Source organism: Hibiscus syriacus, unplaced genomic scaffold (assembly GCF_006381635.1).
Source record: "Hibiscus syriacus cultivar Baekdansim isolate YM2019G1 unplaced genomic scaffold, ASM638163v2 tig00110177_pilon, whole genome shotgun sequence".
Lineage (NCBI taxonomy): Eukaryota > Viridiplantae > Streptophyta > Magnoliopsida > Malvales > Malvaceae > Hibiscus > Hibiscus syriacus.
In genome coordinates, this window is record NW_024062613.1 from 166488 (window position 1) to 185413 (window position 18926).

General features: G+C 38.4%; 2 protein-coding genes and 1 pseudogene across 2 annotated transcripts; 1 reads left to right on the forward strand and 2 right to left on the reverse strand.

Moving 5' to 3' along the window:
- Positions 1-3186: 3186 nt before the first annotated feature.
- LOC120217034 lies at positions 3187-9334 on the forward strand (annotated as a pseudogene).
- A 166-nt stretch (positions 9335-9500) lies between these two features.
- Positions 9501-14886, reverse strand: LOC120217047. The gene is made up of 11 exons (XM_039214271.1): positions 14420-14886; positions 14101-14342; positions 13868-14022; positions 13475-13828; positions 12850-13114; positions 12395-12727; positions 11181-12200; positions 10961-11032; positions 10499-10831; positions 10096-10413; positions 9501-9908 (listed from the first exon to the last, which is right to left on the reverse strand). The coding sequence occupies exons 3-11, from the start codon at positions 13880-13882 to the stop codon at positions 9634-9636; spliced, it is 2985 nt and encodes a 994-aa protein (XP_039070202.1). The 5' UTR covers positions 13883-14022; positions 14101-14342; positions 14420-14886; the 3' UTR covers positions 9501-9633.
- On the reverse strand, positions 14002-18288 carry LOC120217035. The gene is made up of 9 exons (XM_039214260.1): positions 17616-18288; positions 16417-17532; positions 15961-16266; positions 15412-15882; positions 14973-15311; positions 14420-14887; positions 14256-14342; positions 14123-14214; positions 14002-14022 (listed from the first exon to the last, which is right to left on the reverse strand). Exons 1-9 carry the CDS (start codon positions 18286-18288, stop codon positions 14002-14004), a joined length of 3573 nt encoding a protein of 1190 aa, XP_039070191.1.
- Between the last annotated feature and the right edge of the window lie 638 nt (positions 18289-18926).

Here is an 18926-nt window from a genome sequence, read left to right on the forward strand (position 1 = left end):
CAAAATCCTCAGCTTAATACTCAACAGTCTGTGAGTAGCCCATCCCAAGTTGACAGTCAAGGGTCTATGAACATTGTACCAGATTCTGGATCGATGAATTAGTTTACTGAAGAGGAAGGTGTTGATCCTTGTCATCATGTCACAACCAAGAATGATATTGTTGGTGAGCAGCAAGAGGTAACACAGATCAATCAGCCAGACTTGGATGCCACTTCAAGCTCCAAGATTGTATCCAGTCATCATATAATAACTCGAAGCAAGAGAGGAATTTTCAAACCAAAAGTGTATTTTAGTACACAAAGTGATGAGGAGAAAGAACCACACTCGATTTATGTTGCACTTCAATCTACTAAGTGGAAGATGGTTGTTCAAGAAGAATATGATGCTTTGGTAAGAAATAATACATGGACACTAGTTAAACTCCCTGAGGACAGATCTCCAGTTGGTTGCAAGTGGATGTTTAAGGTAAAAAGAAATGCTTATGGGTTACTACAATAGTACAAAGCCAGATTAATGGCCAAGAGCTTTTCTCAGATTCCTGAACAAGATTTTCAAGACACCTTTAGTCTAGTAGCTAAGTCCTCCACAATTAACAGTATTATTGCTATAGTTGTACAAAAGAGGTGGTCTTTGAGACAAGTGGACATAAACAATGCATTCTTAAATAGTGATTTGCAGGAAGATGTCTATATGCAGCAGCCTCAGGGGTTTGAAAAGTTTGACTCAGATGGGACTCTTCTAGTGTGCAAACTAAATCAGGCTTTGTATGGCTTAAGGCAAGCTCCTCGTAACTGGTATGCCAAGTTGAAAGAACACTTGCTACACATTGGTTTTAAAGGCTCACTTGCTAATTGTTCATTGTTTGTAATGAGAAGAGAAGGATTTGTTGTCTATGTACTAGTATGTGTGGATGACATAATTGTTACTGGAGATGTGACTTGTAAAGTGGAATAAGTGGTTAGTTTACTTGGTGAGAAATTTTCTCTTAAAGACTTGGGACAACTTAGTTTCTTTCTTGGAATTGAAGTCAAATATGTGGGTGATAGCATATTTCTAAGTCAAAAGAAGTATATTATGGAGTTGTTAGACAAAACACATATGAACAATGCCTCTCAATGCCCACGCCAATTATTGCATCTCTCAAGTTGACCAAAGAAGCTGGCAGTGCTCTTGCTGATCCAAAGGAAAATCGTAGTCTTGTTGGATCACTGTTATATGCGTGTCACATATTGCATATAGTGTCAATAGGTTGGCTCAGTTCATGCATACTCTATGTGAGCAACATTTATCGGTTGTGATACGAATTCTTTGATACTTGAATGGAACTCTGGATTATGGACTGATTCTGTCTCGATATGACACACCCTTTCACCTTGTTGCTTTTGAAGATGCTGACTGGGGAGGTAATATGGATAACCGACGATCATTCTCAGGTAGTTGTGTGTATCTTGCTGACAACTTAGTCATATAGAACTCCAAGAAATAGAAAACAATTTCTAGGTCCACAACAAAAGCCGAGTATAGGAGCTTGGTTGATGCATCTTCTGATGCAACATGGGTGGGTGCATTACTTGACAGCATGGGAGTCAAGCTACAAGGTACACCTGTCATCTGGAGTGACAATTCTAGCGCCATAGCTATAAGCGCCAATCCAGTTAACCATTCAAAAACAAAACATGTGGAGTTGGATATGCACTTTGTTAGAGAAAATGTGGCAGCAAACAGATTAAAGGTTAACTATGTACCTTCTTCGCATCAGGCAACTGATGGCTTTACTAAAGCATTTTCAAAAGACTATTTTCATATGTTCAGACAGAGACTAGGGGTTGTGTCATTGGAAGAAGATGAAAGTGGAAGAAGCAGGGAGCATATTGGATGGATTACACCGTGTGATGTACCAACTTAGCATGAGTATGCACCAGCTCAGCAAAGTTAGTTAATTTGCAATTAAGAGTGTAATTGCTTTCTGTTATGGCTGTTATGCGAAGCTTTACCTGTATAAAAGGAGAAGAGATTGGTTGTAAAACACAAGAAATAATAATACTCAGTTTACATATTCATTTCCATTTTTGTTGAGGTTTTCTATAAGGCTCTATGGGTTTTCCCGGAGTATTGGTCGCTGCTCCGTGCTTGCAGCTGAACTATGGGCAGTCCATGATGTTTTACAGTATGCATGGGATCTCGGATATCGTCAAGTTGAACTGGAGATGAACAATTTAGAGGTGTCGAAGATATGGTATCAACTGTCGGACGCGTTGGTGGGTAATTGCCTTGTGTGTGCTGTTAATGAGCTTAGGAATCGGGAGTGGGTTGTCGAGTTGAGGCATATTCATCGTACTCAAATTGCAGTAGCTGATGCTTTAGCTGGTTGGAGTCGTGGTTCTTCTCCTGGTGTGCTGGAATTTGGACATCCGCCTGCTGAGTTGGAGACGATGCTGCAGGAAGATCTACTTGGGACAAACTAGTCGCTTGGTCCTACTTCTGTTTCAATGTTATTTACCCAAAAAAAATGAAATTAAATATGTCTAAACATTTATTATCTTTTGACTTTAAAATAAAAATATTTTAAACAATAAAATTTAAATTTTATAAATTTACTCTATCATTATTCGAATAATATATACACAAATAAAAAGAATTAAGGGTGGTTACTGATTAGGTAATGAAATTGTTTATGTTATTTATTTTTTAATAGTATGAAATTATTATAATATAGTATCTATTCAAAATATTTCTTATTCATTGAACGTGTATAAATTCTACAAACGTGATTGTTCGAATTTAAAATCTATGTAAAGAATAATATTTATTTTCATTACTAAGATTGTTTGATGAAATTAGATTTATTCATATTATTTTTATTTTTATTTTATAAATTTTGAAAACAAAGAAAAGAAAAAGGGTTAAATACATGACATGAAGTGTCATACGTATGTAAAGAAATTATGAGAGGTTAATGATGCGTGCAGTAAGGACAAGGACACCACAACTATAACTAGGACTAGCCAGGAGTGAATCTTAGAAAGAAAAATTGTACGTCAATGTCGGACATTCATTTTTTATGGTAATAACTAATAAACACTTTCTTTCTTTCATATACTTAAGAAATCGTCGGTTGTGCGTATCTGACAAACATTTATGAAATGCGTACAATTAATTCTAAATAATCACCATATCTTAAAGAATATGACATTTTATGTCAAATTTGGTAAAGCCGGTCACTTGTGCCCTTGTTTTCGTTACTCACAGATGTCTCAGCTATTACCCGTATACAACCATTATGAAAGGACCCCTACAAGAAAAATAAATTATTAATGTAGTATATAACTAACATGATAACAGTAGAATCTAATGCAGATTAAAAATTTGAAATAATTTACACATTAGTTGACATCATTAAGTGTTAAAATGGAACTTTTGGGAATGCCAAATCATATTATCCATATGTAGCACATATCGTGTTCCATTCATGCTGATGCTATATCCAGGCAAAAAGTAAAACCATGGGATTGCGATAGTATGGTCGTTATTCTTTATCCTGCTAATTTGAATCGTACAAGTGATCTCGACGTTGAAATTTCACCATATAGATTAACATCAGTCATTTTTGTTAAAATACCCAAAACTGAGTGGCCATGGTTTTAGAGTATCTTCCAAAATGATCTAAAGACTTCTGTCAGTTGGGACTTTGGGTGGTCTAAAGACTTCTGTCTGTTGTTCAAACAGTTTTAATGATCTGATGGCGGTTGACATTGTAAATTGTGCAACTATGACTCGCAGGTGGCATTTGTTAAAGAATTAAGTGGGCAGATTTGACAGATCTGTGGCGATGAGATAGAGCTTTCTGTTGATGGGGAGCCATTTGTTGCCTGCAATGAGTGTGCATTCCCAGTATGCAGTCCTTGCTATGAATACGAAAGAAGGGAGGGCAATCAAGCATGCCCTCAATGCAAAACCAGATACAAGCGCCTTAAAGGTGACCCTCTTTTACTTGATGTTTCAGTGAAACCCGATTAGAGAGCAATTTGGTAATAGTTTGTCTTTAGTAATTAAGTAACAATGTGACCTATATATTTCAGGTTGTGCTCGTGTAGATGGGGATGAGGAAGAGGATGGCGATGATGATTTGGAGAATGAATTTGAGATCGCAAGCCGTGATAGGAGAGATCCTCACCATATTGCTGCAGCCATGCTCTCTGCTCCATACAATATCAATCATGGTTCCCGATCTCATGCTTCAGGGTTGAGCACCCCGGCAGAGTTCGATGCTGCATCTGTTGATTCAAAGGTCCCTCTCCTGACATATGGCGAGGTGAATTGGTTTTACCATAAAAAATGTTCGAGTTTGCTATTACACTCGTGGCTTACATCTGATTGATTATTAATGAAGGATGTCTAGATTTTCTCTGATAAGCATGCTCTTATCGTTCCTCCCTTTATGAGGCGTGGAAAACGTGTCCATCCAATGCCAACTTCTGATCCTTCCATGACTTGTGAGTTATTTCATACGAATGGTAGAAATGTATTAGAACTTGTAATTTAATTTCGAAAGATAATTGAAGTACATCTGAATTTGTCTGTTAAACATCATTCTATTTTAGCACTTAACATAGTTTGTGTTGTTGATATCACAGTACCACCTAGACCAATGGATCCTAAAAAAGATTTGACAGTGTACGGGATTGGAACTGTTGCATGGAAGAGAAGAATGGAGGATTGGAAGAATAAACAGAATGAGAAACTCCAGGTGGTTAGGCATGAAGGAAACAATGGAGATGAATTTGAGGATTCTGATTTGCCTATGTGCGTTCATTTATTCTCTGAAATTCTTTTTGGTTGTCTGAGCATGTTTAAGTCTAAAAGCTTGTTATTGCAACTGTTTGTTTAGTAGATTCCTCACCTTTTTTGGATTGAAAAAAATGTAGAAATTGTCAAGTGATTTGGAAGAAGACCTTGCCGCTCCATCTAGAGCATGAATTGCTAGTCATTTAGGGTATTTACGGTTAATGACATATGCATAGTTGTTGCTTTTCTCTACAGCGAATACTCTTTCCCTGCTTTCTTTTCTAATGAGAAATGACGATTTATTTTTGTAGGCTCCACAGTTCATATCCTTTTTTAATATATGTTACTTCCATGTTGCGATGCGACCAAATGAATGCACCATTTTTCAGTGTTGAAAAAGTTTTTTATACTGTATTTTAGGTCTATGCATCATACACTGTAGGCTAATCTTTATGGATTCATTAACACCTTCTTTTTCACATTCACGACTAAAAGTTATAAATTTATGTGTTGTTATAGGATGGATGGATGGATGAAGGCAGGCAACCACTTTCACGGAAACTACCAATACCCTCTAGCAAGATAAATCCATACAGAATAATAATCCTACTCCGGCTTGCCATCCTGATGCTGTTTTTTCACTACAGAATTCTGCATCCCGTGAATGAAGCTTACGTTCTCTGGCTTATTTCAGTCATTTGTGAAATAAGGTTTACTGTATCATGGATATTGGATCAGTTCCCGAAATGGTGCCCAATCGAACGGGAAACATACCTTGATCGTTTAGCATTGAGGTGATTTCATCTTCCTTTCTCCTCTTCCCTTCCCCACTCTCTTTCTCTTTGCATCTGGTTCCTCTCTCTCCTTACCTCTGTACTCACACTAAACTTCTCTGCATATCAGAGGGGGAATTCAGTTTTAGTTATTTTTAATTTTGTTTATGTTATTGGTTTTTCTCCCATTTTTTAAGGTATGAGAAAGAAGGGAACCCATCTGAGCTAAGCTTCTGTAGACGTATTTGTGAGTACAGTTGATCCGATGAAGGAGCCACCGCTTATCGCTGCAAATACAGTTCTGTCTATCCTTGCGGTAGATTATCCTGTTGATAAAGTAGCTTGCTATGTCTCTGATGATGGTGCTGCCATGCTCATGTTTGAGGCTCTATCTGAGACATCTGAATTTGCAAGAAAATAGGTACCATTTTGTAAGAAGTTCAGCATCGAACCTCGAGCACCAGAATGGTATTTTGCTCAGAAAGTTGACTACTTGAGAGATAAAGTAGATCCAACATTTGTTAGGGAACGCCGGGCCATGAAGGTTTGTAACGTTTTTCGTAATATTAATATGTTTGCTGCTGCTAAGCATCTGCCATTTGACTAGCTTACCTGCATACTGCATGAAAGAACCAAGTGTCAACTGAGAGATCGCATTACTTAAGCATAAAATTTTAGCAGACAGCCTCCGGAAAAAGAAAACATCAACTTATATAACTGCTATTTCTTTATTCTTATGCATGGCATTTTTGTTCGAAAAACGGATTATCCAATGGTTTCAAGACATGATGTTTCATATCCGTTGTTGCTAATTTGTTGATACAGAGGGAATATGAATTGTTCATAGTTAGAATAAATGGCTTGGTTGCAATGGGACTCCATGGCCCGGAAACAATGTCAGGGACCATCCTGGAATGATCCAGGTGCGCTGTTTTTCTTTAAATCCTTGAAGGGAATGAATTACCTCGTCTAATTTATGTTTCTCGTGAAAAGAGACCCGGATTTGATCACCACAAGAAAGCTGGGGCCATGAATGCTTTGGTATATCCCTCTCTTTCTCTCTATCTCAAGCATGCAGCTGTGCACTCACAAAACACAGTCTCAGCTGGGCATGTCCTTTGATCTGCCTGTTGTCTGTTTTTATCTGATTGTAATAAGTTTTGGCGGATTTATGAAGGTGCGCGTTTCTGCTGTCATCTCCAATGCTCCTTTCCTACTAAATGTTGATTGTGATCACTACATAAACAACAGCAAGGCTCTTCGTGAAGCCATGTGCTTCATGATGGACCCTATTTCGGGAAAGAAAATCTGCTATGTCCAGTTTCCTCAAAGATTCGATGGCATTGACCGACATGATAGATACTCAAACCGAAATGTTGTCTTTTTTATGTAAGTATGATTTGTGAAACTTTAGTTTTGTGGATACGTTTCTTTGTAAAAGGAGATGGCATTGTTACTTTTTTTTTCTTTTCCAAAAACAGATCAACATGAAAGGCCTGGATGGGATTCAAGGACCTATTTATGTTGGAACTGGATGTGTCTTCAGGTGGCAGGCACTCTATGGATACGATGCCCCTGTCAAGAAAAAGCCTCCAAGAAAGACATGCAATTGTTTGCCAAAATGCTGCTGCTGCTGCTGTTTCCGATCTAAAAAGAAGAATAGGAAATCGAAGTCCCTTGATAAGAAGAAAAAATGAGGTTCCAAAGCACAAACAAGCTCTAGAGAATATCGAAGAGGGAATTGAAGGTAATTATTGTTCTTCTATTTGCTTCCAGTATGCATTTGCAAAATCTTGGAATATTCTTCCTTCAGACATTTTGTCCCCATCAGAGTTTGGTCTTTGATATTACATATATATTTTGCAAACCTAGATCATTCAACTATTTTAGAGCCTTATCACTTATAGTGCCATCATTTGTATCACAGGTATAGATAACTAGAAGTCGACCCTTATGCCACAAATCAAATTCGAGAAGAAATTTGGTCAGTCACCTGTTTTCATTGCTTCAACACTTATGGGGGAATCCCAAAGGGAGCAACCACTGCATCACTCTTGAAAGAAGCAATTCATGTCATCAGTTGTGGTTATGAAGATAAAACAGATTGGGGAAAGGAAGTACGTCGAAACTGTCCCAAACTTAATAAATTAAATTTGTCTTTTGAATTGAATGATTGAATTTTGATAATAATACTCATCAACTCCTATCATCATCCAGGTGGGATGGATATATGGGTCCGTTACTGAGGATATATTAACAGGCTTCAAGATGCACTGCCATGGCTGGCGATCAGTGTACTGCATGCCGAAAAGACCAGCATTTAAAGGCTCAGCTCCTATTAACCTCTCTGATCGTCTGCACCAGGTTCTACGTTGGGCTTTGGGATCTGTTGAGATTTTCTTGAGCAGGCATTGCCCATTATGGTACGGGTATGGTTGTGGATTGAAATCCTTGGAGCGCTTTTCATATATCGCTTCTGTTGTGTACCCTTTGACGTCAATTCCACTGCTCGTATATTGTACACTGCCGGCTATCTGTCTTCTTACCGGAAAGTTTATTGTCCCTGAGGTAATTCTGAATTTCTCAGTAGCATATCTTTCTAACATGCATACGTAATTATTTTGGGATCAATTATTCAAAAACAATCAGCTAGGACTAGTCATTTTCAAACTGTTTGTAGGACAGCTCTTTGTCAACACTCAACATCGTAGAACAGCTCATATGATATCTGGAAGCATACTAATAGCCTTGTCCTATGCATATATGAACAATCCCTCCATTTCGGCTGTAACTATAATATTGTCGAAATATTGCTTGATATACTGAGGGAATTACAAAAATCTGGATGCTGCATTTTATCTGGCTTTGTCAAATTTTTAGCTAATACAAACTTTTCTATTTGCAGATTAGTAATTATGCCAGTCTCCTTTTCATGTCTCTCTTCATAATCATAGCTGTGACTAGTATCCTAGAAATGCAGTGGGGAGGTGTCGGAATACATGACTGGTGGAGAAATGAGCAGTTCTGGGTGATCGGTGGCGTCTCATCGCACCTATTTGCGCTCTTCCAGAGCCTGCTTAAGGTTTTAGCAGGTGTTAACACAAACTTTACTGTTACATCGAAAGGAGGAGATGATGGGGAATTTTCGGAGTTGTACATATTCAAGTGGACATCTTTATTGATTCCTCCCATGACATTGTTGATCATCAACATAATCGGAGTCATAGTTGGGATTTATGATGCCATCTCAAATGGATACGACTCTTGGGGACCCCTATTTGGTAGACTGTTCTTTGCTCTCTGGGTCATCGTTCATCTTTACCCCTTCCTCAAGGGGTTGATGGGGAAACAAGACAGGCTTCCCACCATTATTGTGGTTTGGTCAATACTTTTAGCATCAATTTTCTCTCTTTTGTGGGCTCGAATAAACCCGTTTATATCAAAAGGAGGCATTGTTTTAGAGGTGTGTGGATTGAACTGTGACTAAAAATACAATAAAGGAGAACAAAGGAGTAAGATTAGATGTCTTGCGTCCAACGAAGAAAGGATTTGTGAAAATTGCATAAATCTGCTGTGATTTTGGTCGAAGATGAAGACGACATCCCTCGATTTAACATGGTTGTCCTCATGTACAACGTAAAAGGTGAGCAGAAGAAGTCATGTTGGAAGGTGCTTGTAGATACATACATAGAATTGTGATCCTATTTGTTGGTATTGAGTTTTACTCCATTTTGATTCTTTAAATACTTTGTGGATCAGAAGTTATTGATTTCATAAAGTCCTTTGTAATCTAAGAGAAGATAATAAAATCTGTAGTTTTTATCCATAATGTATATTGTCCCCTTGTTAATAAGGAACTTACATAAATGCCATGAATTATGGGTATAATTGCAAGTCACACGCCAAGTCGAAGTTCAAACATTACAAAGTTCTCACAATTCTACAAACAAATAATGCACGAGATATGCCTATATTGTACATAGCAAATTGCGTTAATGCCTGTTTATTGTCATGGAAATGTCACTGTTCTAACTAAACAAGCATAAAGAAACGGTTATGTCTAATACTTTGAGTTTCAGATGCGCCGAAGCGGCAGCCTCAGCTTGGATGTTGTTTTAGGCGTTGTTTGGTTGGAAATTTGCTCCCTTTTGCTGCTACGCTCGTTCTCCTTCATGTCATGGAATATCGGTAGCTTTGGTGTTCTTTGAATCAAACCAGGCTTGCTCTTGCTTTTCATTATGGAAGAAATCAATTGCTTAACCGGCACACTCTTGCTCCTTTCCTTTCCTGCAGTTGCATTTAGCAAATTTAGTTCGGTTCTGAAGGCTGCTGCGTTTTCACTGTCCTCACCTGCAACACAGTAAAACATAAACTCATTTAACCTATGCTTAAATTAGCTGTATTCTTTTTTATCAGTCCTCAATGCAAGCAACGAAATTATGCGCCAAAAAAAATTAATGTTTTCTGCATGTCACTACCAAACATAATGTTTTTTGTGTGTGTGGTGGTAATTAACGTCCAAAATTAACTGATTAACCTTTGCCAATTTCTGAACCCTTTAAAAGGGGTGATTTATCTGCCATTGCTGCATCCAGCCCTGACAAGTCGTTACTCAGCTCCATTGTTTCTTCTGTATCTTCAGGAACATCCTTCCTCACTGTGAAATATGTGTCCTCAATATCCTCTTTAATGTCGCTTGAATTGCATTCTGTGATGGACATGTCTAAAGCAACATCATTACTAGAACGGGCCTTTGCATCTGAATTTTTAACTTCATCCTCAACCCCGAAAAACAATTTCATCTCCATGTTAGTGAAGATGTTTGATTCATCGGGATTCTCTAGGTGTTTACGTTCTGTTGCATTTTAATATCATTAGTGGACACAAATTGTGTATTTACCAATCAGTAATTGAAATGAAGGGAATGAATGAGTACTTACCATCCAAACCGCAATCTACCACCATCTCAGGTTTCATTGAAGAAACAATGTTCAGTTTACTGCAGCTATCAACTTCCCAGGAATCATCATCTTTGATTTCAGGAAAATGTAAGGCATTTGGTTCCTCCGTCTCTAGGTTATAATTCTTCCTTTCAGCCAAACATGGAGATTGGTTCACACCTGAATTGTCAATGCCATCCAGCTCTATGTCAGTTTTCATGGACCCTTCACAATCATCAGACTTTGCTCCAACAATTTCTTCCAAGGTACTATCAATTACATAATTAAAACCTCCGGAATTGGTTTGGCACTCATCTCTTTCCTCCCTTGTAACTGTATCATGATCATGAAAAAGTAAACCCAGCAATTAGTCACCTCCTCTCAAGGATGAAAAGTTTACAACCTTCGTATATAAAAGATGAGTCGTGGAAGTTAAAGGCTCAATTCAATTAACAACTATACCTTCGCATTTAGTAGAGATTTCAGTTCCCATCACATCATCGATGTCATCCATAGCTTGTGGATGTTCTTTTTCTGCTTTGCCACAGGAAAAAGAAAAGGTTAAGTCATATAATTTGAAACAAACGGAGAGAGAGAGAGGTGATGTACAGTTAGTTAAAAAACGCAACTGCATCCAGTCAAAACTCAGTATTTGAAATAAAGCATGAAATATTTGAATTACCAATACTGATTTCAAGCTTGCTACAAGGCGTATTAGCAGATGATGAGACATCTTCCTCTTCAACACCATGTAAAGATCTCGGTTGAGAAACAATTACTGCTACACCATCCACGACCCCAGCTTCTTCAATGGTGGAGATTGCTTTTTCACCATCCTCTACCCCAGCTTCTTCAAAGGTGAAGGAAGTGTCTAATTGTTTTGTTGCATCACTATCCTCTATGTCTGGATCATCAACTTTTGTTCCAGATTGTGGATGGCTACCGTTTAAATTGCTCTCCAATGTGCCAACCAACGAAATGTTATCCACAGTTAGGTCAACAGTTGACGTTAAACCATCTACTTCGAAGGAAGAGCTACAATTATGTTCAAGTCCAACCTCTTCACCTTGATCATCAAGATCATCATTGTTCTCAACTTCCATAGTTACAGGTGCATTTGCCATCTCTTCTGCATATTCAGTGCTGGGAAACTCAGAAGCGCTAGTTTCTTGAAATATTTGATCTGTGACATTCATATCGGGGTCATACAACTCTGCATCCACATTGACTCTAGTGTAGTCAGTAAGCTCGACTTTCAGGGGAGATATTGCTATTTTCTCTACAATGTTATCTTCCTGTACATCTGTTTCACCGCTTACACTGATTCCATTGTTATCCATGGTTGCAGCAAAGCCATTAATAAAAGGATGATCAACACCTCTTTCACCACTAGCATTCGTGTCTCCATCCACCAGCACATGATCAAAAGGGTTCATTGAAAAAGATTCTGAATTGATAGGTGCAGTCAATTCCTCCGGTGGCAAAGCTTGAGTGGCACCACTAAAAGTTCTGGGATTGACTTCTCTGATTTCAACACCTTGATTCAGAGCTTGACTTTCATCATCCAACTGCACCATTGCATGTTGAGGCAAGGTATTTGCTGGAATATCATTTCTCGTATCCATGGGAATTGCCTCACATTTTTCTTGCATGTCATTGATGGCATGCAGACAGCCGTTGACGGGCAATATCTCACAAATTTCTGTCAGTCAGAAAGAAGAAAAGTCATTGATAGATAAGCAGAGGAAAGCTTGATTAAGTTCTATAATTTTTTTCATCTACCACAGGATCAAACAACAGTACAGTGTATTTTAACAAAAAAAAAATGGAAAATCTTATCGCACTGGCATTGTGGATAAACATCAGCGTGAAAAGCGCTTTCTAATAAATCATTACCCTTTTCTTCTGGTGAAACAGGATTTCCCTCTTCATCTAATATATGTTTCTCCTGTGTTTCACCAGAAACATTGTCAAAGCTTCCATGTGATACGTCCAATTTTTCATCTTTTGCACATTGACTGTCATTACTTTCCATGAGTGGATGATAAATGGCATTTGCCCCATATTTTCCTTCTGAGCTCGGATCAGTAATCTTTTTTCCGCTGACAAACTTTTCAGTATTTATTGTGTCTTCATTTTCCACTATTTTCACATTTTCTTCATTGTTTAGCTGACCAGGCACTGCACATCCTGCATTGGTCAGATCAGTTTCAACTCCATAAGTTGTACCTGTAAGTGTATGGTAAAAAAATTCAATTAGACATCTGCCTTGATCTTAGTATAAATAAAACACTCTTATCGGCATTTCAATATTCTGAAAAGAAATGAAAAAAAGTGAAATGTACAGGTACCTTGGACATCTTTGCTGTCTACTTGAGGTCTAAGGGGGCTTATCAAATCTATATCGTGACTGCTTAAGATCGATTGCATTGCCGTTACTGGCTTTTCACCAGTGGCTTCACTAACTTCATTAGTCTCAACTGAACTTTCAGTTTGTACTGTTCCAATTCCAGAAGAATCATCGGCTCCTCTATCTTCTGCTTTCTTCAAGGAAACTTCAGAATCCTCTGTACCACCACTTTCACAGACTTCATTCTTGTGATCCCTGAAAACTACCTCCTGAACTGGTTCAGTAGCAGTTATGCTGATATCTTCAAATTGCATTAAATTTTGATCCTCTAGTGCAGCACTTATGTCTTCTTTAACTTCAATTTTGTCACTTTCCCAGAAAACTTGCTCCTGAGCTGGTTCAGCAGCAGTTATCTCGGTATCTTCTAAGTGTATTGAACTGTGGTATCCTTGAGCAAGAATCGTAACCTCTTTAACTTCATCTTTTTCACTTTCCCAGTAAACTACCTGCTGGGCTGGTTCAGCAGCAATTGTGTTGGTATCTTCTAATTGCAGTGAAGTCTGATCCTCTTCAACAAGACGTGAGTACTCCTTAACTTCAATTTTGTCACTGTCCCAGACAACTACCTCCTGAACTGGTTCAGCAGCAGTTATGTTGGTATCTTCTAAGTACATTGAACTGTGATCCTTTGGAGCAAGATTTATGTCCTCTTTAACTTCCATTTTGTCACTTTCCCAGATACCTAACTCCTGAACTGATCCAGCAGCAGTCATGTTGGTATCTTCTATGTGCATTGAACTCTGATCCTCTGGAGCAAGATTTGTGTCCTCTTTAACGTCCATTTTTCCACTTTCCCGGATAAGTAACTCCTGAACTGATCCAGCAGCAGTCATGTTGGTATCTTCTAAGTGCATGGAATTCTGATCCTCTTGAGCAGGACATGTAACCCCTTTAACATCCATTTTATCACTTTCCTGGATGACTACCTTCTGAACTGGTTCAGTCGCAGTTATGTCGGTATCTTCTAAGTGCATTGAACTATGATCCTCTGGAACAAGACTTGAGACCTCTTTACCTTCAATTTTGTCACTTGTATAGTTAACAACATTTTCAGTCCTTGATGATTCTTCTAAATCCAATACTTCCTCCAGTTTCAACTCATTTGAAGTTTCACCTGCAAATATCAATCACAAAGTTTTAAATTAAGAAATCAACATGACATCATTCATTATGAAATCATAAACAAACTCACCAGAAAATGTTGTTAGATTGACTGAAGGGTAAAAATCAGCAAGATAGGTCGTCCTAGAAGAAACTACTTTGTTAGCATTGCTTGCAACTTCAACCAAAGCGTCCTCAATAAAACCTGTTTTATTTAAGGACAGAAACGGTTGATTTTTATTTCACCCATAATGATATCATCCTGAAGCTGTTTCTCCTTTTCATCCTCCATCAAACTGATAGTAATCTCAGCACTGTATAATTTATCTTGAACTGAAATGAAGATAAAATCAGAAATGTTCTCACAGAATTTTATGTCTTAACTAATAAAAAAAATGAATTCCGCACACCTTGGCCTTGTGGTACAAGTCCAACTGAAGTTATGCGAGTAGCAGTATCACTTCTTGATCTACTCTTCATTTCTTTAGTATTTGGTGTACCACTTATTGCTGCAGCAACGTCAACTGCAGTTCTATGTTCTTGCTTTTCAGCTTTAACAGAACTCTCTGTGAGTATAATTTGTTCTCCATTAGAAAACATATTAGAACTCAGTTTTTCAGATGTCTTCAAGGGAGTTTCTGATCTTCTCTTCAAACCAATACTTTCACCAAGTTCATTCAGGAGATCATTGAACATTACCTCCTCAACTGAGTCAGCAACAGTCATATTGGCATTTTCTAATTTCCCTTTTATTTGGTCCTCCACAACTGGTGTACTGATTCCTTCAGCATTCATATTATAGTTCATAGAGTTCATGTTTCCAGAAGGTTCTTGCATCTCCAATACCTTCTTAAGCTCCATACGACTTGAAGTTTTCCCTGCAAATTAGTAAGCACCGAGTAACTACAAAATTTGAGCTTTTACAGTTTATTTATAACATCAAAAGCACATCGAGTCACTCACCAGCATGGTCAGCAGAAGAAAATACATCAGCCAAGGAAGCTATCTGCGAACAAACGGCTTTGCTACCTCTACTTTCAGAACCTACTACTCTAGATTCAACCAAGTTAGAATCATCAACAGCACCTGTTCTATTTGAGGACGGGGAAGACTCATTTTCAAAATAATAATCATGTATCCTTTTCTCTTCAGCATTTTTCACCAATCCAGTATTCTCCACGTATACTATTACAGATTCATGAATACAGTGTTCATTTCCTGGATTTGGATCTTCACTCCTTTCTTGATCAAACATCCCTCTTCCTGCTGCATCAGCAGCTTCAGCCCTGCACATATCTTCAACTGCAATGAAGAAAAAGAAGACCAAAAAAGCAACCCGTGAAAAATTATGCATTCTATAGAGCTTGTACCTATAGAAGTAAAGTAAAGAATTTTCACACACATTGGTTTCCTGGTGCAGGTCCACCAAATGGAGTTCCTGAGGTAACAGTGTTGCTATAAGAGCTCTGCTGGATTTCAAGTATCTTTTGAGCATCGGTTTTAGCAGTAGCAGAATGAGATTGTGCACCACTCTCTTGATTTTCAGCAGCCTCAACTGAACACTCTGTGTGTGGAATCCCTTCACTATGTGAGACATCGGTAGCAGTCATTTCTTCAGCTTTCTTCAGGAAATTTTGTAATTCACTCTTCAAATCAGTAATTTCACTAGATCTATTAATGTCAAAACCTTCCTCCTTGACAGATTCAGCAGCAGTGACATTGGTATCTTCTAATTCCACTATGATCTGAGCCTCTCCCGAAGGAGTTCTGCTTATAGCATCCGTCGCATCATCACTCATGAAGTTAGTGTTTTCACCAACTGGTAGCTCTGTCTCCAATTCTTTCTCCGATTGAAGGAAGGCGGAGATTGCACCTGTGGGCAGAACGAGAAACAAAATTAGCATAATACAGTTTTTTTATGAAATCAAAACGAAATTCACTCACCGCTCACCTGTGAGATCTCTTTGATCAGCTAATGAATGACCATTGTCTCTAGAAGTTATCTCATCCATGTTGATAACATTACTTTCAAACTCTACCAGCCTAGATTTAACCCCATTAGAGTCTGTAACGGCTCCCCTTTGATTTGAAAACCAAGTTGAGGAATGGTGATTCATTTCACTGTCAGCAGCATCAACCTGGACCTCACTTTCCACAAGGGCTCTATCCTCCTTGAAAACAACCAAAGATTCATGTGAAGAATGTTCGTCCAGTAAATTTATATCTTCGTTCATTTCTTGATCAGACACTTCAGTTCCTGCAACATAGCATTTTTGATCTCTAGCTATTTTATTTTCAAGATAGTCAAACAAATGAATTCAAGAACAGAAAAAAAAATGTCATTAAGGATTAAATTTTTGAAAACAAAACAAAACAAAAACAGAACAGAAGAGGGAATTTGGCCCACCATGGCTTTCGGCTGGCAAGGTTATCAGAGAAGAATCCACTCCTTGACTACCCTTGCTTTCACGCTTCAGCTGCTTGAGGTCCGACCAGTTAACATCATCCAATACACATGTTTTATTGACAGTCTGACTTGAAATGCAATTCACTTCAGTCTCAATATTGCCGCCATTGACTAAATTCTCTACGTCATCTTCTACTATATTGCTTTCCTTCTCATAAACCACCACAGATTTGTGAGCATACTGCTTCTTTTCTTGGTCTTTAGAAGAGCCTACCAACTTCACAGGTGATGCAGTAATAGTTTCCTCCATATTTTCTGCAGAATCCTTGTCTTCCTCCATGTTAAGAAATATAGGACAGGCCTCCGCAAATCCACACTGCTTCGCTCCAGAATTCCTTCTAAATTCCTTTCTGCTTTTGTTAGAACATGCATCACCACTGTTGACAACTTGTTTGCTAACGTCCAAATCAAGATTATCTCCTGCACATTCTGACACAACAAATTGCACATCCTTTCCATCTGGTAATTCTTCAGGAGATGGAAGATTCTCAGTAGGTGCAGCTTCCTCTTCTACAAGCTCCATTCTAGACTTGCTTTGCCGTTTCTTCTTGACACCTTTGGCTGTTGAATTAGAAGGTGCAACAGAGGCACCTTTAGAAGTAATATGTCTGGATTTTCTTTGGGGTTTCTGTTTCATTGGATGATCACGAGCAGAAGTTTCTTCTTCTTCCAAAATAGGCTCTTGCACTTGCTGCTTAACCCCCTGATCACTTTTGGAAACAGCAATTTGATCTTCCTTATTTGCCAACTCAACAGCCGGAGCAGTAAGAATCCCAGTCTTGCGCCTGCCCCTCCTCAAGGTGGCCTGGTGTTGTGAAGTCGCGGCATACTTAGCCCTATTAACCTCACTACCATCTTCCACAATAGCATCCAATGCTTTGGTCGTGCCTTTCCCTAGAAGTGGTGCTATTAAGTGCTTCATTTCACCAATATCTTCCTTATTTGCCAACTTAACAGCTGAAGCAGAAATAATCACAGTCTTCCGCCTGCTCCTCCTCAAGGGAACTTGCTGTTGTGAAATAACCGCATACTTGTCCCTCTCAACCTCACTACTATCTTCCAGAATAGCTTCCAATTCTGCAATCCTGCTTCGTTTTCTGGTCTCCTCTTTTGGAAATTCACCCTTATTTCCCCCTTACCACTCTGAGATACACCAGATTTTTGCCTGGAAGAATATCTCCTTAAACATTCTGGAGGTTCCATGAGTGCAACATCTCTTTCAGATTGTTCTTGAACCTTTGTTACCTGAGCATCACTTTTCACAGATGCAGCACTTCCATCACTATCTTTTTCTGAATTACTTTTTGTTCGTCTCAGAGGCTTCTTTGTTTCATTTCCATCCATTGCCTCAACTATTTTAACTTCATTTTTAACCATAGAAATTTCATCTTTGGATTGTGCCCTGGACTGCCGTGTCACCCTAGAAACAACTTCAACCTTTTCCACGTCACTGTTGAATGCCCCACCCAGATCTCGTTTCCTAGCATTCCTCGTTGATTGCTTTCGGCCATTTATGCCTTCAGAACTTTCATCCAACGGATGAACCTCGTCACTTCCTTTGTCGTTCTTTATCTTCATTGAATCATCCCGAGACACATTCTTCCTACTTCTTAACTGTCTCCCACTAAACCCACCAGTAACCTTATAATGACCATTCTTGGCATCTTCTTTCTCACCCAATTCTAAACCCTCCGAATCACCGATATTAGTCATCACCTCGGCATCTTTAATCTTCTTGCTCCCTCTCCCCCTCTTTCTCCCAGCAGGAGGCGAAGAAGCCATATGTATTTCTTCTTCAACTGCATTTTGCATTCTAGACCTTGTGGCTCTTGATTGGCAACCCTCAAACTTTTATTTTCTTCACTTACAGTATTTCAAGTACCTGGGCAGGATTATTGGACAATGTTTGCCTCCTTGACCTTCTTCTAGGCTGCCGATAGACAGAAACCTCATACTCAATGGTTTGATTGTCAGGACTAAACCTGACTTTCTTTATCTGCTTTTTGACAGCATTAGCTTTGTCTTCACTCAATATTTCTTCTGGATTAGAGCTCAACAATGTTGACGAAACAGGTTCTTCGCTTTCCTGTTTAAAACAGGGGGAACGAATAAAATACCTGAGTAACTTAAATATAATTATTGATTCAAACCATTGAACCACAGATATTTATTGTGCTACTTGCTTCTATTTTTTTTATCTCCAAAGGAAATCAATTATCGAAAAAGAGAGATAATTGTTTAAACTTTAAAGCTAACGAAATGTATCCAATCGTACTGTTTTCGTCCATAAAATTTAAATTGTCAGTTTAATCAAGCGGTTCAAAAACATTGTTTCCTTTTTACATTTGTTTCTTTTGCTTAAATGGCCAGTAGTGAAAAAAAAAAGTGTGTTTAAACTTCTAACTTGTAATGCTTAAGAGCAATAAAGCATAGAAAAGAAAATTACATCA